Source organism: Salvelinus sp. IW2-2015, unplaced genomic scaffold (assembly GCF_002910315.2).
Source record: "Salvelinus sp. IW2-2015 unplaced genomic scaffold, ASM291031v2 Un_scaffold2268, whole genome shotgun sequence".
NCBI classification, from domain to species: domain Eukaryota; kingdom Metazoa; phylum Chordata; class Actinopteri; order Salmoniformes; family Salmonidae; genus Salvelinus; species Salvelinus sp. IW2-2015.
Genome location: NW_019943595.1, coordinates 63,998 through 82,583, shown reverse-complemented (window position 1 = coordinate 82,583; position 18,586 = coordinate 63,998). Strand labels below are relative to the sequence as shown.

At 44.1% G+C, this 18,586-nt stretch overlaps 2 protein-coding genes across 5 annotated transcripts in view; one reads left to right on the top strand and one right to left on the bottom strand.

The window, feature by feature from the left end:
- LOC112073459 (Golgi reassembly-stacking protein 1) overlaps positions 1-5,197 on the top strand; it is a 23,224-nt gene extending 18,027 nt beyond the window's left edge. Inside the window, exons 7-10 of the mRNA XM_070440152.1 lie at positions 141-249; positions 598-739; positions 1,775-1,936; positions 2,190-5,197. Of these exons, the coding sequence (XP_070296253.1) occupies positions 141-249; positions 598-739; positions 1,775-1,936; positions 2,190-2,680 (904 nt within the window). The 3' untranslated portion in view covers positions 2,681-5,197. The remainder of the gene's footprint in view (positions 1-140; positions 250-597; positions 740-1,774; positions 1,937-2,189) is intronic.
- Positions 5,198-7,025: 1,828 nt separating this feature from the next.
- Positions 7,026-18,586, bottom strand: part of LOC112073458 (WD repeat-containing protein 48) — a 22,923-nt gene continuing 11,362 nt past the window's right edge. For 2 of the 4 annotated variants that reach the window (XM_024140749.2, XM_070440153.1), the window contains exons 11-18: positions 13,430-13,635; positions 13,218-13,314; positions 13,031-13,126; positions 12,741-12,852; positions 9,969-10,056; positions 9,800-9,876; positions 9,346-9,544; positions 7,026-8,967 (exon numbers count right to left, since the gene is read on the bottom strand). In XM_024140749.2, the coding sequence (XP_023996517.1) occupies positions 8,872-8,967; positions 9,346-9,544; positions 9,800-9,876; positions 9,969-10,056; positions 12,741-12,852; positions 13,031-13,126; positions 13,218-13,314; positions 13,430-13,635 (971 nt within the window). In that variant the 3' untranslated portion in view covers positions 7,026-8,871. The remainder of the gene's footprint in view (positions 8,968-9,345; positions 9,545-9,799; positions 9,877-9,968; positions 10,057-12,740; positions 12,853-13,030; positions 13,127-13,217; positions 13,315-13,429; positions 13,636-18,586) is intronic. The other 2 variants (XR_011476556.1, XM_024140750.2) reach the window with 2 other exon arrangements.

The window sequence follows — 18,586 nt, the reverse complement described above, 5'->3', positions numbered from 1 at the left end:
ACCTTACCTGGGGAGGGGAGGTGAGTGGGCCACTAGGTTTTACCTGGGCTCTCTCTCTCTCTTCTCTGAGGTTATTCTGTCCTGCCTAAATGCCGAGGCTCTGAATCATCAGCAGTCTTAACTGATGTTTGTTTGTTTAGTTTGGGTTGTGGTATCGGATACGGCTACTTGCACAGGATCCCATCCATGTTTCCCTCTCTACCTGAAGATGACTSCACACCAGCGATCCCCGCCAATGGATATGAAGAGGTATGGACGGGCRCCTTGTGTTTCACTACATGTATGGGAATGAGACGGAGGGAATACCACGTGTACWGTAATGACACATGAATCTACAGGTCTGCTAGTGACGAGGCTGACCGTTACCCCATTACAAGGCTATCATACATGCTTATGACATCATCATGCATTATACCTATCTGCAGTATTAAACTTGGAACTACAGGTGTCTACAGATGACAACAAGGCAACAACAAACATGTTGTCCCCCCCACCCCCCAGGCACATTTACAGAAATGTTCATTGATGTGCATTGTCCCTGTGAAATGACTGAATGAATAAATAAACTGTTATGGGTTGTTTCTGTGTGATCCACAGGCGTCTCTGATGGTGGGTCAGTCCAGCCCACGCCGGGGACAGGGAACAGAGATAACAGACCAGGATAACAGACTGGAACAGATCACTCTGCAGGAAGAGGGCAGTCCTCTACCTCCACCCATACAGGGAGTCATGGATCCAGGTGGGTTGACTGATTGGTTGGTTACAGGGTGTCATGGATCCAGGTGGGTTGACTGATTGGTTGGTTACAGGGTGTCATGGATCCAGGTGGGTTGACTGATTGGTCGGTTACAGGGAATCATGGATCCAGGTGGGTTGACTGATTGGTTGGTTACAGGGAGTCATGGATCCAGGTGGGTTGACTGATTGGTCGGTTACAGGGAATCATGGATCCAGGTAGGTTGACTGATTGGTCGGTTACAGGGAGTCATGGATCCAGGTGGGTTGACTGATTGGATGGATCCAGGTGGGTTGACTGATTGGTCGGTTACAGGGAGTCATGGATGCAGGTGGGTTACTGATTGGTCGGATCAACCCTACTCCTCAGCCAGAGCTTCCATTGTGTGCTCTGAAAGCTAAGAGGGCGAAACACTCTGAATTTACGAACAGACAATGTGACGAACGCCCAGGGCGCTCTCTGGCACTCCAGAGTGAATATACGAAGGCCCAGGGCGCTCTCTGGCACTCCAGAGTGAATATACGAAGGCCCAGGGCGCTCTCTGGCACTCCAGAGTGAATATACGAACGCACCCTAGATCATTATAGAAACACATATTCAGCCAACACATATAAAGCCATATATGAAATAGGAGTTCATTAAAATGTTTGTCTATTTGTTTGGGGGGTAGCAACAGCTACTCGTCCTTGGGTCCACACAACACAATTATACACAGCCAGAACCCAGGACTCTGATTACTATGTCTGTCTTTACTGTTCGTCTTCCATGAACTCTGTGCTGTGACCTAGTTTGCTTAGTTTGGCCCTTAATAATAATAATAAATCTGTCTTTCTGTGTTCCTCTAGGTTTCTGAGGTTCGGTTCTGAATCTGTCTTTCTGTGTTCCTCTAGGTTTCTGACGTTCGGTTCTGAATCTGTGAAACTGTTATATTGATGCAGCCTCTTTGTCTGTTTCATTTTTATCTTGAACTACCTCTGTGCTCTGCCAATGCTTTGTCTTTTTGCCTGATTCTGAATCTGTGACTCTGTGTTCCTCCAGGCTTCTCTGAGTCTGAGGTGGCTATGATGGCCCCTGACCCATCAGAAGACATGGCTGATCGGCTGGACCTGTCCGTCTCGTCCATCGACATGACCGGCACCTCTCTGGCCGTACACGAGGATGTGCATGAGGAAAAACACAGCAACAACATCTCCGGCATCGGTAAGTTAACAATAACTTGGAGCTTATTGAAAGGGAAACAAGGTGTTGTTTTGGTAGTGTTTGTATTTTCAATTGGTTTCCGTGTCAAAACAGTTTCATGACAAGACAAGCACACTGTTGATATTTATTGTCACCATGTGAAACGATAGACCCTTATCAGTCAAACACAATTTTTTTTTTATACCGCTGCAACCAATTTGTCCAACAATGAATCTCCGTAGTCCCGACGTTGACTGTCTCTCTGTTCGTACAGAAGAGCTGGGTGACAGTGAGCTTCCTGAGACGCCACCAGAGAACTGGATGGAGACTGAACCTCGGGAGTCCCTTATCATGCCCACCGACTCACAAGACCAAGCGTCCGAATCCGCTGGATCCCCTGACACAGTTGTGGAGGCTCCATTCGCCCCTCTTGTTGATGCTTCTCTCCCAGACCCAGACATCACCTCCTGCCCTCCCCTGGACCTCCTACCCCAGGACCAGCTCCAGCCAGAGCCCCAGGCTGACCTCCTGCTTCAGCCCCAGGTAAGTGACATCRTGGGGGACTCACTCACTCAGGAGGACGTCGCATTGGATGGAACACCACCAGAGCCAATGGTAGAGCCTGACGTCATCAGCTCACTGGAGCAACTCTCTGTGGAGCAGTCTGAAACCGCCGCAGCGGAACACCACCATGACGACCACGAGTGTTGCCATGACCACCACCACGAGCATGAGGTCAGCAACCAGGAAGTGGAGGAAGAGTAGGTTTGTGTGTTTCTTGCCGGGTCTGGTCACTGCCTGAAGAAACACTAGCAGAGATACTGAGCAGTCAAACATGGGGCATTTTCAGAACGCTGGTGAAAAGACCTGGGGTGATGTATTGAGATGAGACACTAATAGAACCAGATAGAAATGTAATGAATTTAACTGACACGGTTCCCCAATTTTATATGATGACGATGGATGTCTGTTCTATACTATACATTTCTATCTGAACAGGCCTCTGTTATATGAGTGATGGCGAGCGTACAGTCTACAGTTGGTAAGACGGTATGGTCCGAGAGAACGTTGTACAGTTTTTTTTTTTAATGACTGGTTGGATGGTTCGAAGGGTCACGAGACAGATCATGGTAGAAATACTCAGACATACATAACAGCTCTCTTGTATTTTTGGGTGTAGTATCCTATGTTACAAGTTCAGCTTAATGCTCCGATTAGCCATAAGGGTTGCAATGTAATGTTATGAACATTTTGTAGTTTGTTTTAGTGTAAAAAAAAAAAAGTACTTTTTTTATTATTGTTTTGGATTTCTTAAAAAAAAAAAAAAAGATGGAATGCCCATGTAATAGATCCAAAGATAATTACACACACAGATAAATACATTGTTTAACTACTTTATAGAATTCACTACGACAAACCGGTGATGTATAAACTTAAAGCATAGTTGCACCTTTTTTAATATTTTATTTGTGACGACAACACAACTTTTTTTTTGTCCTGTAATTCCACTATTCCTGTTGAAATACACGAGTGGACCTCATAGACCTGGGTCTAATACATTCAAATACTTGAGCTGCGCTTGATTTAGTTTGCCAGTAGACTTGCATYGCCCTCCTTCCAAATCCCGTCTCGTTGACTCGAARGTGAGAAGCCTGGGCTTCCGAGGTTAGTTTGCCAGGCACAATGGAGTAGTCTCAAAAGTGCAAACTTCAAGCTAAATTAAGCGCATCTCAAATGTATTTTTGACATGTATATTTTTACATACATACTTGACCCAGGTTCAGTACCTCGTGACATCTATATAATCAAATCGGGTACAGCTTCTTTTTTTACTCTTTAAAAAAACAACGCCTATCATTTGGAAGAGTTCAAGGTGAACCTTGTAAAGGCCGTCATTGTAAATAAGAATTTGTTCTTAACTGACTTGCCTAGTTAAATAAAGGTTAATAAATATCCTTCGCACTTCAGCAAACAAAGGAGCAGCAATGATTTAAAAATCACCAAGACAAACTTCCAAACGGACTAGAAAGGAGGTGGAGCACTCCACACAAAAATGCTGTCTTTTATTTTAGCTCACTTTAATCCATTGTACAGGATGAGAACAGGTGWCGTCTTCCTTGGTTACTGTTATAGGAATCCATGTTAAATTTAAGTTTAAAATATTTGGGAAAAAGTCATTGTTTTTAAAGCATCAAATATAGCCATTTTTTGTTCGTTTTGTGTTTACAAAAGAGAGACATTTTTGAATTTTTACATTTAAGTCATTTAGCAGACGCTCTTATCCAGAGCGACTTACAAGTTGAATGTGGGATCAGGTTGTAGTTTTTAGTTCTTAAACTCAAGAAAGTTGAATCTTTACTTAAGAGGGAGAGGTAGACCTGTTTTCAATAAGTTACAGTGCATTTATTTGTTGGCCGATATAATTGTATGGATTTCTGTAGRGTAAGGGTCAGATTCAATCCGATCGCGTCTTGTCGGCTATGCACTTTTTATAAAGTCAATGTTCCTGTGTTCGCAGAGACCGCATTCACCAACGATGCAATATGTTGGRTCAATAGTAAATTACCTTTTGAATGTCAAGCGTGCTAAATCTCAAATCTACCGAATGATCGGATTGAATCCCAGCCTTRGATGCGGTGCATTTTATTTTTTAAACAGTGTCATTTTATGGATTTCTGTACACCCTAGGTGAAAGGTCATTATTTTGTAAACATACAGTAGGGAAAGTCTCTCTCATTCCTCCATGTTACCTCTTTATCTGTGTKGTCATTTTTGTGATCTATGCAATTGTCAGCCATGTTTGTAGTTTTTGACTTTCTTTAGCTGTAGGCAACATACTGTAGCCATCATGGAAGTCATCTGTAAGCTGGAACCACAGACAATACAGTATCAGGGCTGGGGTCAATTCCATTTKAATTAGTCAGTTCAGGAAGTACACTGAAATATCCAATTCTCTTCAATGCTTTCTGAATTGACCCCTAACCCTGTGCTGTAGCTTCTGAWTAAATAGTGACACTACTGTTGTTAGTTTAATATAAATGCTTTTCTGTAAGGGAAGGTTATTTTTGGTCTTCTTTTTTGATTTAGGTTAGGTACTTTAGTTGTGAGAAATGAGGGGGGGGAAAGTATTTTATCAATGAATGGAGAGTTTTTATTGTTACGAATGAGTGCAAATGAAATTCTGATTGTGAAAACGTATGAATATTCTCTGTAAAGCTTCTGATGCAAAAATGGAATCACTACTAGTCACTGGAACAAAAAAAATAAAATGGTCACAATTTATTTTTGCCTTTTTGTTTTTCTCCAACTTTTACATTAAGCATTGCATGATATTAATACATTAACACGTTCTTGCATGATATAGCASYAACAACTGGCAAGTGTCTTCACTGACATTTTKAACCTCTCCCTGACCCGAGTCTGTAATACCTACATGTTCCAAACAGACCACGTGCCCAAGAATGCAACCTGCCTAAATGAAAGGCTGGTCATGGCTCACATCAACACCATCATGCCAGGAAACCCTAGACGRACTCCAATTCACATACCGATGACACAATCACACTCCACACTACCCTTTACCACCTGGCCAAAAGGAACACCTATGTGAGAATGCAGTTCATTGACTACAGCTCAGCGTTCAACACCATAGTGCCCACAGATCTCATCACTAGGCTAAGGACCCTGGGACTAAACACCTCCCTCACTAGGCTAATGGATCCTGGACTTCCTGACGAGCCGCCCCCAGGTGGTAAGGGTAGGCAACAACACATCTGCCACGCTGATCCTCAACACTGGGGCCCCTCAAGGGGTGCGTGCTTAGTCCCCTCCTGTACTCCTTGTTCACCCACGACACAACAGTAGTAGGCCTGATCACCGACAACGATGAGACCGCCTATAGGGAGGAGGTCAGAGACCTGGTGCCAGGACAACAACCTCTCGCTCCGTGTGAGCAAGACAAAGGAGATGATCGTGGACTACAGGAAAAGGAGTGCCGAACAGGCCCCCATAAACATCAACAGGGCTGAATTGGAGCGGGTCGAGCGTTTCAAGTTCCTTGGTGACATCACCAACAAACTATCATGGTCCAAACACCAAAACAGTTGTGAAGAGGGCACAACACCTTTACACCCTCAGAAGACAAAAGATTTGACATGGGGTCTCCAGATCCTCAAAGTATTACCGCTGCACCATCGAGAGCATCCTGACTGGTTGCATCACCGCCTGGTGTGGCAACTGCTCGGCCTCTGACCGTAAGGCGCTACAGAGAGTAGTGCGTACGGCTCACCAAGCTTCCTGACATCCAGGACCTCTATACCAGGCGGTGTCCGAGGAAGGGCCCAAAATATTGTCAGACTCCAGTCACCCTAGTCATAGACCGTTCTCTCTGCTATCGCACGGCAAGCGGTACCGGAGTGCCAAGTCGAGGACCAAAAGGCTCCTTAACAGCTTCTTCCCCCAAAGCCATAAGACTGCTGAACAATTAATCAAATGGCCACCCGGACTATTTGCATTAATATATTAATACGTTAATCAGTTGTAGCATGATAAATACGTTCGTTTTAAGATGTCATAGCATGACATTAATACGTTAAGATATAGCATATTATGTTAAAGCATGATATTAATACGTTATAAGCAGTTGTAGCATGATATTAATACGTTATAAGCAGTTGTAGCATGATATTAATACATTGTCTCTACATATCTGAATGATTGTCTATGAAAAGCCAACTGACATTGACTCCTGAGGTGCTACCCTGGACAACCACTGATTATTATTGTTTGACCCTGCTGGTCATCTATGAACATTTGAACATCTTGGCCATGTACTGTTATAACCGGCACAGCCAGAAGAGGACTGGCCACCCCTCATAGCCTGGTTTCTTCCTAGGTTCCTGCCTTTCCAGGGAGTTTMTCCTAGCCACTGTGCTTCTACGCCTGCTGTTTAGGGTTTTAGTCTGAGTTTCTGACCAGCACTTTGAGATATCAGCTGACGTACAAAGGGCTCTATAAATACATTTGATTGATGTTATTGCATGATATTAATACATTATAAGCGGGAGAATGGTGAAATGTGAGAGACAGTTAACAAATACAATACTTTCAGTCTATTAAAAACATTCAAATTTAATATGCTGTTGAAAGCCCAAAAATATACATCATCCACCAGTAGTTACAACCAACAGGGGATATAAATACTGTAGGATACGGCATCTTGCTGTCTACACCATAGAAAGTCATTCTATTTCTATGGTGTACAGTTACTGGCGCTTCCTCTTAACTCATCACCATAGTAACGCATTACTGATACACACCTTTCTTGTGTGTGGGGGGGGGGAGGGGGACAAGTCTATAACAAACTAAAAATAAAGACAATTTACTCAAACTAGTTATTTCACTCGTCCCAAGTAAGTGTGCATCCCATCCAATCTATGGTTTTACATATTACATTTTCAATTTGGTTACGCAGTTAAGTTATATGTATAAACACTGTAGTATGAGAATTTATATTTTTTTTAACTAACATCCTAGAACCAATTACTGCCTAGCTATATGAAACATTATACAATAGCCCTCTTGGAAGATGTGAATATTGGTTCATGATCATAAAACAAGTCTGGGTGGAGATTTCACTTTAAAAATGTGTAAACTTTGTCCACCAGATGCCCAATGTTACAATGTGTGATTTAAGAAATACCTTGTTTGTATCCTGATTGCTTAGACAACTACAAACATACTTGAAAATCTGTAGCCTGGTCCCAGATCATTGTCGACAATGACAGTTATAAGTTGGCTAGACAGCACAAACAGAACCGGGACCAGGCTAGGAAARCTGTCCTTTTTGATATCGTGTGCTTTTCTCAGGATTCTGAGGAGAAAAAAACAACATTGAATCAAAAACCTTTGATCAAAGTTAATTTCTCTGACTTGTTAAACTGTACAAAAATGTTTTAAACATAGCATCCTGAAAAATAAAAAGAACATGAATTCACATAAAGCATGTTATTTACAACAACAAAAATATTCAATCTCTGAAGTCAGTCAGTCCTAATTCGGGTTGACAGAATTAAGCCATGAACAACAARATAGTCAGGGACGAACATTGATTGYCTTAAATAGTTGTCCAGGTAGGTGYAGTTAYGGCCAGGAGTTGCTCCTGGTCAAGTCACACGGTAAGGAGGAACTTCAGGTCCTAGAGAGTGGAGAATCGGGATGTAGCCTCTCTTTCCCCCAGAAGTATACACTTGCATAGTCCCCTATCATGGATCTAAAAGCATAGGATTGGGGGAAAAGCAATGGCTGCAAGAAGTTTCCTGCATTGTAAAAACATACGTGAGAACTGGGACATAGTATCGGTGAAGGAAGGAGCAAAAGGCTGTTTCTGGAATGTACAAGAACAAAACAGCACATATATACATGAATGACKTACTACCAGAACTATTCCATTTTACTATGACATCACAAAGGAAAAAGGACAAACAACATTCTTTTTCATTTTAAATAACCTACATAGAGCTAGATAAAATATTTCATTCATTGATCATTCCACTATGCATTATAGCACAGTCTGCAGAAAGAAGCGCCATTCATCGTGAATCTCTCACTAGTCTCCGGGCTTCACCGGTCTGTCCGGTTGAGTTTCCTATGATACGAAGTCACCCACGTCCCTCAAATGGCCAGAGAAAACGTCTCCTCAAACCTCTGGGTTGTAATTTTATCAATACGCAACGGCAAATGGAGAMAGGGAAGAAAAAAAAGTGATTCTTATTGGATAAATTCAGATTTAGTCCATGGTTTCTCCCATACGGTGTCTAATGAATAACGACCCTGATAAACAGAGTGGGTGGGGTGATACGCCTACCCTCTCACGGCCAGCCAATCATTGGGGCTGAAGGAGGATGGTAGGATGTGTGAAGAAACTGTCTCTTTATCCCTTAAATGAGGTGTCTGCCTCACGTAGATTTCTGCCTATAGTGAAGCGTCAAGTCTCCTCCGCTCTTCCAGATAAAATGCTTGACAGTTCGCAGGTCCATGTTTGGGTCCAGGACCTGTGGGAGAACAGAGAAGATCAACCAGGATGTGGATCAGGTGGATATCTATTTCAGTCATCACTGTCATTATTACGCTGTAATTTAACTAAACCAAAATCAGCATTGCGGCAATCTGTAATATGACATGTTAAACTAAACCAAAATAACTTCAAATCAACATCGAAGCAACCAACTACATTGCCCAAACCACCATCAAAAGTGAAGCTGTCAAGTAGTGGACTTTTTCAAAATACTTAGGAATCACAACAGATAACACACACACATTTCTCCTTCAACCATCAACAACTGAAGTCCATAATCTTTACTAAAACAGCAAAGATGTTTCCTRATTCCTCCCTAAACTACAGAAGAARGAGGAGTAGGGAGGTTTCCCACCTGGTCTTGACATATCAGTTCAATCTTCTCCTCGGCCATGAGGGCCATGTCCTCGTCCTTCTCTGTCTCTCCTGGCTTGTCATTGGCTGCCAAGGAGGAAGCAGTGGTCTGGGACTCCGTGTCCAGGTTAATGATCTTCTCATGGACGTGCTCCATCACCTTCCTCACCTGCAGCATGTCACTGGCAGACAGACGGTCCCTACACACACACACACACACACACACACACACACACAGTGGAATAAAAGGATGTGTGTCAAGGGAAGTAGGATCTTGATTTACGACGGGAAACGTCGACGGTGCATTTATATACAGAGGTCAAATCGTGTGTGTGTGTGTMTAGGATMTATTCATGTAAGAACATCAAAGCCGAATATTAATAAAGGGACTTGGAAGTGTGGAAGGTAGTGGTTTCTCATGAAGAAACCTGAAACTGAGAAACCCAAAATGTTACTTCTTCAGTGTCTTGGCTCCAGAAGAAGAGTGGGGTTGAAGGTAGAACGGGATCTTGTTGAATTTCGGCATGTTCTTCTGGAGGACACAGAAAAAGAGGGCAAAATGTCAATTCAGTGAAGTCTGAGGCAAGAAGAGTAAAAGCAAGGGAAGACTGAAAAGGTACTTACGTCCACYGTGATGTCTATGACCCACTGTGGGACTGTCTCATTCAGTAACATAGACTCCGTCTCCCCACCCGAGTCCCTACACAACAGTCTGAAACAGGAGACTCAACATTAGAACAGCTGYAGAACTAGAAGAACAGTACAGGGAAGTAAATCGATGTTGCAAACAGGACTGTTTTTTTGTGTGTCTTAACTGGTGATGCAAGACAAGTAATGATTCATTCTCAGATTCATTAATGAGCCCATGCATGATAAAGCCTCGACAAAATTTATTTTGCTCCCAAAATTCTCTCTATAATCCCTCAATCAAATGTATTTATATAATAGTAGTGTTAGAGACGAACACACTACCCAGGTTACACTTTTTCAATCCTTCCTCCAGGGGGCAGCAGCAACCTTGTCCAAATGCTGAGCCTGGTTGATAAGCACATCAGGTGATCGTCAGTCAGTGTCCCAGCTAGCAGAGCTGTGAGGCTGCCGGTCGGCTGGCTTGGTGGTCGCGAGGCTGCCGGTCGGCTGGCTTGGTGGTCGCGAGGCTGCCGGTCGGCTGGCTTGGTGGTCGCGAGGCTGCCGGTCGGTTCGGTGGTCGCGAGGCTGCCGGTCGGTTCGGTGGTCGCGAGGCTGCCGGTCGGTTCGGTGGTCGCGAGGCTTTTCATTTGGAATCTTTAGTTTAGACATGCCTGTCTGTAGTTTTCCTTTCTGTATATATTTGTTTCTGTCACCACATGATAATCCACTTGGGCTCACCGACCCAAAGGGGTCAAGACAGAGCTAGCCCTGGACCTAAGGTAAGGTTGTCGTCTCCCTGGGCTCACCGACCCAAAGGGGTCAAGACAGAGCTNTAAGGTAAGGTTGTCGTCTCCCTGGGCTCACCGACCCAAAGGGGTCAAGACAGAGCTGGCCCTGGACCTAAGGTAAGGTTGTCGTCTCCCTGGGCACACCGACCCAAAGGGGTCAAGACAGAGCTGGCCCTGGACCTAAGGTAAGGTTGTCGTCTCCCTGGGCACACCTGCATCCAACGCGGTCCTCGTACACTGATTTCTCACAAATACGCACATTCATTCAGCTTAAGGACCATGTAGCTAGGCTAGGATCCCTAGACATAATGATCATGTTACAGACCATGTAGCTAGGCGTAAGACCCATAGAAATGAGTCAGGTTACAGACCATGTCATGACTCTCCTGTGATGATCTGAAGGATCAGGTTACAGTGGTCCTCTCTACAACGTGCTCTCTCTCGTAGAGGGGGAATGTCATGACTCTCCTGTGCGTTCTGAAGGATCAGGTTACAGTGGGTCCTCTCTACAACGTGTCTCTCTCGTTAGAGGGGGAATGTCATGACTCTCCTGTGACGATCTGAAGGATCAGGTCACACTGGTTCGCTCTACAGCGTGCTCTCTCTCGTAGAGGGGTTTGTCATGACTCTCCTGTGATGATCTGAAGGATCAGGTTCCAGTGGGTCTCTCTACAGCGTGCTCTCTCTCTCGTAGAGGGGGAATGTCATGACTCTCCTGTGACGATCTGAAGGATCAGTTTTACAGTGGGTCTCTCTCGTAGAGGGGGAGAGCGGGAAGTCAACTGTTTTATGGTCGGTCATAAAATACGCTGCCTCTATGCTCTGTAGTGTTCGAGATTGGAATGTAAACTGTGGAACACAGAGACCCMTGGTCATCAAAAGTTTGAAAAATTATAAKAATATTTTTATTGTTGAGAATGTMGGAGTGGTCRGTGGACACTTAAGGGACAGTCARGACGAGTGTGTTTCACTTGGTGATCTCATGAAGGACAGGAATCACACAACTGTATCTCTTAAAGTGTACATTTCCCAGCTGTCAGCTTTACATCTAAATATCGTGAAACCTATGTGATTAAACATGAAACTATTTGTGAAAAGATGTAATGTGATGTTAACCTTCTAAATGAGAGTATGAATTTTCATAAAAAGCTCAACTAGTCAGTGGCCACACCCCCAGAAAACTATAACCACGAAGTATATTGTGACTTCTGGGGAAGTTAACCAGAGACTCTCTGATGAACTGACTCTCCAGCAGACGGACCGGCGATTCCAACAGAGAAGACAAAGACATACATTGCAATTATTCTCGAATGAACGGGSCCGTTCATGTGCAAAGGATTAGCATTTCAATTAATATAATTATCAACTGTGTAGTGAATCCATTTTGTCTTTCCTGCTCTCGGTCCCCACCCCTTTCCTTTGTCTACCAAGTCGTCATATCGGATTTGTCCGCTAGGGACTTTTACTTTGTATCATGTAGTAACCCAAATAGCCACTGTTTGTTTGTTATGTAATTCTGTGTGATTATTTAGTTAGTAAATAAATAATTAAGGAAATGTGTATATCGCTGATTCATAATTTAGGCTAGGGTTCGTGACGTTCAGTAATGGAACTGATGAGGTAATAATAATACATTAATGAGAATGACTAATCGATAAGATATGAAAATATCTGAAGAGTTATATTCAGGAAATTGGCACTCTATAAACAACATTTTTCCATGGTGCCCCGACTTCCTAGTTAAAGTCACATGATTAGTTTAATCYCGTAATTAAATTACACAGAGAATRGATTTGATAAAATAACAGTCCACATMTAATGATAGGTCACAGACACGACACCATGTAGCTAGGCCTAAGACCCCTAGACATAATGAGTKAGGTTACAGACCATGTAGCTAGGCCTAAGATCCCTAGACTTAGTGAGTCCAACAATATTAGCAGGCTAGCTATGGGTTTCGTAAAATTTAGATATGTACCGGAACAGAGTCCTCCCTCCTGCCTCTCCGAAGATGACTGGAGTGTGTGGAGGTACCTGGAAGTACCCATTCCCCTTCTGTACCCGCGTCTCCTGCTCCCCATTCACTGCTGCTGGGGTTGGACAAGGTCAAAGGTTACTATAATCTTTTTTTACTGCTCCTATACCATGATGAAATAGTGAGTCTATGGACATTTTTTCTGGGCCTAACCCTGCGACATGGGATGTCTAACACTATAGCCGTATCTCAGATTAACACTGTTTTTGACAACAACAACAAGGCCCGTTTACCATGGTTGACCTCGTTCTCCTCCTCATCCATGGGGTTGATGTGCGTCCTGGGCCAGAACTCTAGCAGGGCCTGAAGTAGCAGTCCACCAAGGTTCACTATACACACACACAAACATTGCAAAGCTAAAAARAAARAAAYAWYRKYSKWMYAYYAYMTWWWWTWAAAATGAAAACCTAAAAATCGTACACTTTGGGTCCGATCCATCGGAGCTTGAGAAYCCAGCATCCTTAGCAGACACCCAGGCAGCGAAGCAGTCACTCTCATCCAGCGTGATGGTCAGCATCTTATCCAGCAACACACAGAGAGAGAGAAACAACATCAACCGATCTTATCTAGCTTCACCTTTTTCAAACACTGAATAAGTATAGTATTACTAAGTTATAAACCTAGAAACCTACCCCRGTCTTGAGGTCGACAGAGAACCAGTTTGGGACGTAGACTTGCTTGAACCTCTTCTTAATCTCTTCATCAAACTCTACTTTCCCRAGGTCCTCTCCCTTACAGGCTTTCAGCACGTCCCAGGATGCAACATTGTTGTTGGTGTCTTTGGTGACGATGTGCCTCTTGTCATTCAGAATGTGACACTGAATTATACTGGCCCCTCCTACAACAGCAAATATGTACAGTAGTTATCGTTTGACCACTCCTAAGACCATACAAGCCGCAAGACTAGGTTTGGGCGGTATTAAGATTTTCATACCACTTCTGTACCATACCGAAGGGCACTATTGTTTTTTAAATTTTAAATACAGTGCCATTGGAAAGCACTCAGACCCCTTGACATTATCCATGGTTTGTTCGGTTTTTATTTCTCAGAGTAAATAACTCACGGACACTAGAGAAGCTTAACCAAGTTTAATTCTTCCCAAAGGGTCGTTACAGTTCTATTCAGACAACAAAACATTTCTCACCATCACAGGTATATATATATATATATATACACATACAGTGGGGAGAACAAGTATTTGATACACTGACGATTTTGCAGGTTTTCCTACTTACAAAGCATGTAGAGGTCTGTAATTTTTATCATAGGTACACTTCAACTGTGAGATCCAAAAATCCAGAAAATCACATTGTATGATTTTTAAGTAATTAATTTGCATTTTATTGCATGACATAAGTATTTGATCACCTACACCTTTCCTCCTCCTGAATCCTCCTCCCCTCCTCCCCCTCCTCCCTCTCTGCTGATGACTTCGTCAACCATTTTGAAAAGAAGGTCGACGACATCCGATCCTCGTTTGCTAAGTCAAACGACACAGCTGGTTCTGCTCACACTGCCCTACCCTGTGCTTTGACCTCTTTCTCCCCTCTCTCTCCAGATGAAATCTCGCGTCTTGTGACGGCCGGCCGCCCAACAACCTGCCCGCTTGACCCTATCCCCTCCTCTCTTCTCCAGACCATTTCCGGAGACCTTCTTCCTTACCTCACCTCGCTCTCAACTCATCCTTGACCGCTGGCTACGTCCCTTCCGTCTTCAAGAGAGCGAGAGTTGCACCCCTTCTGAAAAAACCTACACTCGATCCCTCCGATTGTCAACAACTACAGACCAGTATCCCTTCTTCTTTTCTCTCCAAAACTCTTGAACGTGCCGTCCTTGGCCAGCCTCCTGCTATCTCTCTCAGAATGACCTTCTTGATCCAAATCAGTCAGGTTTCAAGACTAGTCATCAACTTAGGACTGCTCTTCTCTGTGTCACGGAGGCGCTCCGCACGCTAAAGCTAACTCTCTCTCATCCTTCTAGACCTATCGGCTGCCTTTGATACTGTGAACCATCAGATCCTCCTCTCCACCCTCTCCGAGCTGGGCATCTCCGGCGCGGCCCACGCTTGGATTGCGTCCTACCTGACAGGTCACTCCTACCAGGTGGCGTGGCGAGAATCTGTCTCCGCACCACGTGCTCTCACCACTGGTGTCCCCAGGGCTCTGTTCTAGGCCCTCTCCTATTCTCGCTATACACCAAGTCACTTGGCTCTGTCATATCCTCACATGGTCTCTCCTATCATTGCTATGCAGATGACACACAATTAATCTTCTCCTTTCCCCCCTCTGATAACCAGGTGGTGAATCGCACTCTGCATGTCTGGCAGACATATCAGTGTGGATGACGGATCACCACCTCAAGCTGAACCTCGGCAAGACGGAGCTGCTCTTCCTCCCGGGGAAGGACTGCCGTTCCATGAATCTCGCCATCACGGTTGACAACTCCATTGTGTCCTCCTCCCAGAGTGCTAAGAACCTTGGCGTGATCCTGGACAAACCCTGTCGTTCTCAACTAACATCAAGGCGGTGACCCGTTCCTGTAGGTTCATGCTCTACAAACATTCGCAGAGTACGACCCTGCTCACGCAGGAAGCGGCGCAGGTCCTAATCCAGGCACTTGTCATCTCCCGTCTGGATTACTGAACTCGCTGTTGGCTGGGCTCCCGCCTGTGCATTAAAACCCTACAAACTCATCCAAACGCCGCAGCCCGCTGGTGTTCAACTTTCCCAAGTTCTCTCACGTCACCCCGCTCCTCCGCTCTCTCCACTGGCTTCCAGTTGAAGCTCGCATCCGCTACAAGACCATGGTGCTTGCCTACGGAGCTGTGAGGGAACGGCACCTCCGTACCTTCAGCTCTGATCAGGCCCTACACCCAAACAAGGGCACTGCGTTCATCCACCTCTGGCCTGCTCGCCTCCCTACCTCTGAGGAAGTACAGTTCCCGCTCACCCAGTCAAAACTGTTCGCTGCTCTGGCACCCCAATGGTGGAACAAACTCCCTCACGACGCCAGGTCAGCGGAGTCAATCACCCACCTTCCGGAGACACCTGGAACCCCACCTCTTTAAGGAATACCTAGGATAGGAAAAGTAATCCTTCTAACCCCCCCCCCCCCCCCTTAAGGTTAGATGCACTATTGTAAAGTGGTTGTTCCACTGGATATCATAAGGTGAATGCACCAATTTGTAAGTCGCTCTGGATAAGAGCGTCTGCTAATGACTTAAATGTAATGTAATAATCCCAACTGTGAAGCATGGAGGTGGAAAAATCATTCTTTGGGGATGCTTTTCTGCAAAGGGACAGGACGACTGCACCGTATTGAGGGGAGGATGGATGGGGCCATGTATCGCGAGATCTTGGCCAACAACCTCCTTCCCTCAGTAAGAGTTGAAGATGGGTCGGGGCTGGGTCTTCCAGCATTACAATGACCCGAAACACACAGCCAGGGCAACTAAGGAGTGGCTCCGTAAGAAGCATCTCAAGGTCCTGTAGTGGCCTAGCCAGTCTCCAGACCTGAACCCAATAGAAAATCTTTGAGGGAGCTTAAAGTCCGTATTGCCCAGCGACCAGCCCCGAAACCTGAAGGATCTGGAGAAGGTCTGTATGGAGGAGTGGGCCAAAATCCTGCTGCAGTGTGTGCAAACCTGGTCAAGAACTACAGGAAAGTATGATCTCTGTAATTGCAAACAAAGGTTCTGTACCAAATATTAAGTACTGCTTTCTGATGTATCAAATACTTATGCATGCAATAAATGCAAATTAAATTACTTAAAAATCATACAATGTGATTGTCTGGATTTTTGTTTCAGATTCCGTCTCTCACAGTTGAAGTGTACCTATGATAAAAAGTACAGACCTCTACATGCTTGTAAGTAGGAAAACCTGCAAAATCGGCAGTGTATAAATACTTGTTCTCCCCACTGTGTGTGTATAATATATATATATATATATATATATATAATATATATAGATATATATATATATATAATATATATATCCCCACTTTGGACACTCTCCTCTCCAATCCTTACATATTATGGTTCACAGGACGAGGTAACAGGGATTGACCTCACCACCTGACCTCAACCCCTCCTTCACCCTAATCCACAGATGTCCATCTGCCTCCCTATAGCAATCCTTTGATCTCCTCCCGTCCACTCAGCACATTCAACAGCCACTCTGTCTTTCTCCAGATCTCACTCCTTTATATACTATGCCGTTGATCTATCATGTCTTTTTAATATCTCAATGTTCAAAGTTTAGAATCCAACAGGTTACAGCCTTATTCTAAAACAGATTAAATCGCCCCCCCCCCCATCAATCTACACACCAATGACCAAAGCAAAAACAGGTTGTAGAAATTTTTGCAAATTAAAAAAAAATATATATATATATAAAAAAATATTTAAAAAACACATTTACATAACTATCAGATCCTTTACTCAGTCCTTTGTTGAAGCACCTTGGCAGTGATTACAGCCTCGAGTTACAAGCTACAAGCTTGGCACACCTGCATTTGGTGTTTCTCACATTGTTCTTGTCGTGGAAAATTGCAAGATTATGTTATAATGCTTGTAAATTTATGTTATAATGCTTGTATACATTATAATAGTTGTTACATTCGACAGAATAGAGTATTGTGTGTGTGTTCCACTGAGGATGGGCCTCTATGAAGATAGCACTGACAGAGGAGATTTACGATGTCTTTGGTGATAAAACCTAAAGAGCATTCCAGAACATGAGCTAATGGTTCTGTTCTATGCCGTACCAGGGAGAGACGGTTCCCTTTTGAGAGAGGAGGGGCCAGACACTGGTCTTTACAATAGAACTGTTGACACAGCAGTAACTGTCTGCTATGTTTTATAGATATCTTTCATACAAATCTTAACCTTTCTGAACTGTTCCTAAGATCTGTGGTTCGCAGTGTAAGTTGAGAGGGGTGTATCTTGGCTATAAAAGATCTTTGTACTTTTCGTGTTGTACTTCTCAACGGTTCATTAGAAATAGTGAATTGTTGAAAGTCAAATGCTATTGCAAAGCTTATTATTATAAAGATGTAGTTTAAGTACAACGTGACTGATGTGTAGTTTGAACTCTCCTCATTTGGTAAAGCACGAAATATGCCACCACATTCTTACAGATCTTCTCAAGCTCTGTCAGGCGGATGGGGAGCGTCCATGCACAGCTATTTTAAGTTTCTCCAGAGATGTTCAGTTGGGTTCAATTCCAGGCTCTGGCTGGCCACTCAAGGACATTCAGAGACTTGTCCCGAAGCCAAACCTGTATTGTCTTGGCTGTGTGCTTAGGGCGTTGTCCTGTTGGAAGGTGAACGGTCACCCCCAGTCTGAGGTCCTGAGCGCTCTGGAGCAGGTTTTCATCAAGGATATCTCTGTACTTTGACGAGTCTCCCAGTCCCTGCCGCTGAAAAATATCCCACAGCATGATGCTGCCACCACCACCTCCAGACTGATGCTTGCATTCAGGCCAAACAGTTCAATCTTGGTGTTCATTAAACCAGAAGATTCTTATTTCTCATGGTCTGAGAGTCTTTAGGTGCCTTTTGGCAAACTCCAAGTGGGCTTCATGTGATTTTACTGAGGAGTGGTTTCCATCTGGCCACTCAAACATAAAAAGCCTGATTGGTGTAGTGCTGCAGAGATGGTTGTCTTTTGGAAGGTTCTCCCATCTCCACAGAGGAACTCTGGAGGTCTGTCAGAGTGACCATCGGGTTCCTTGGTCACCTCCCTGACCAGAGGCATTCATCGCCCTGATTGCTCAGTTTGGCTGGG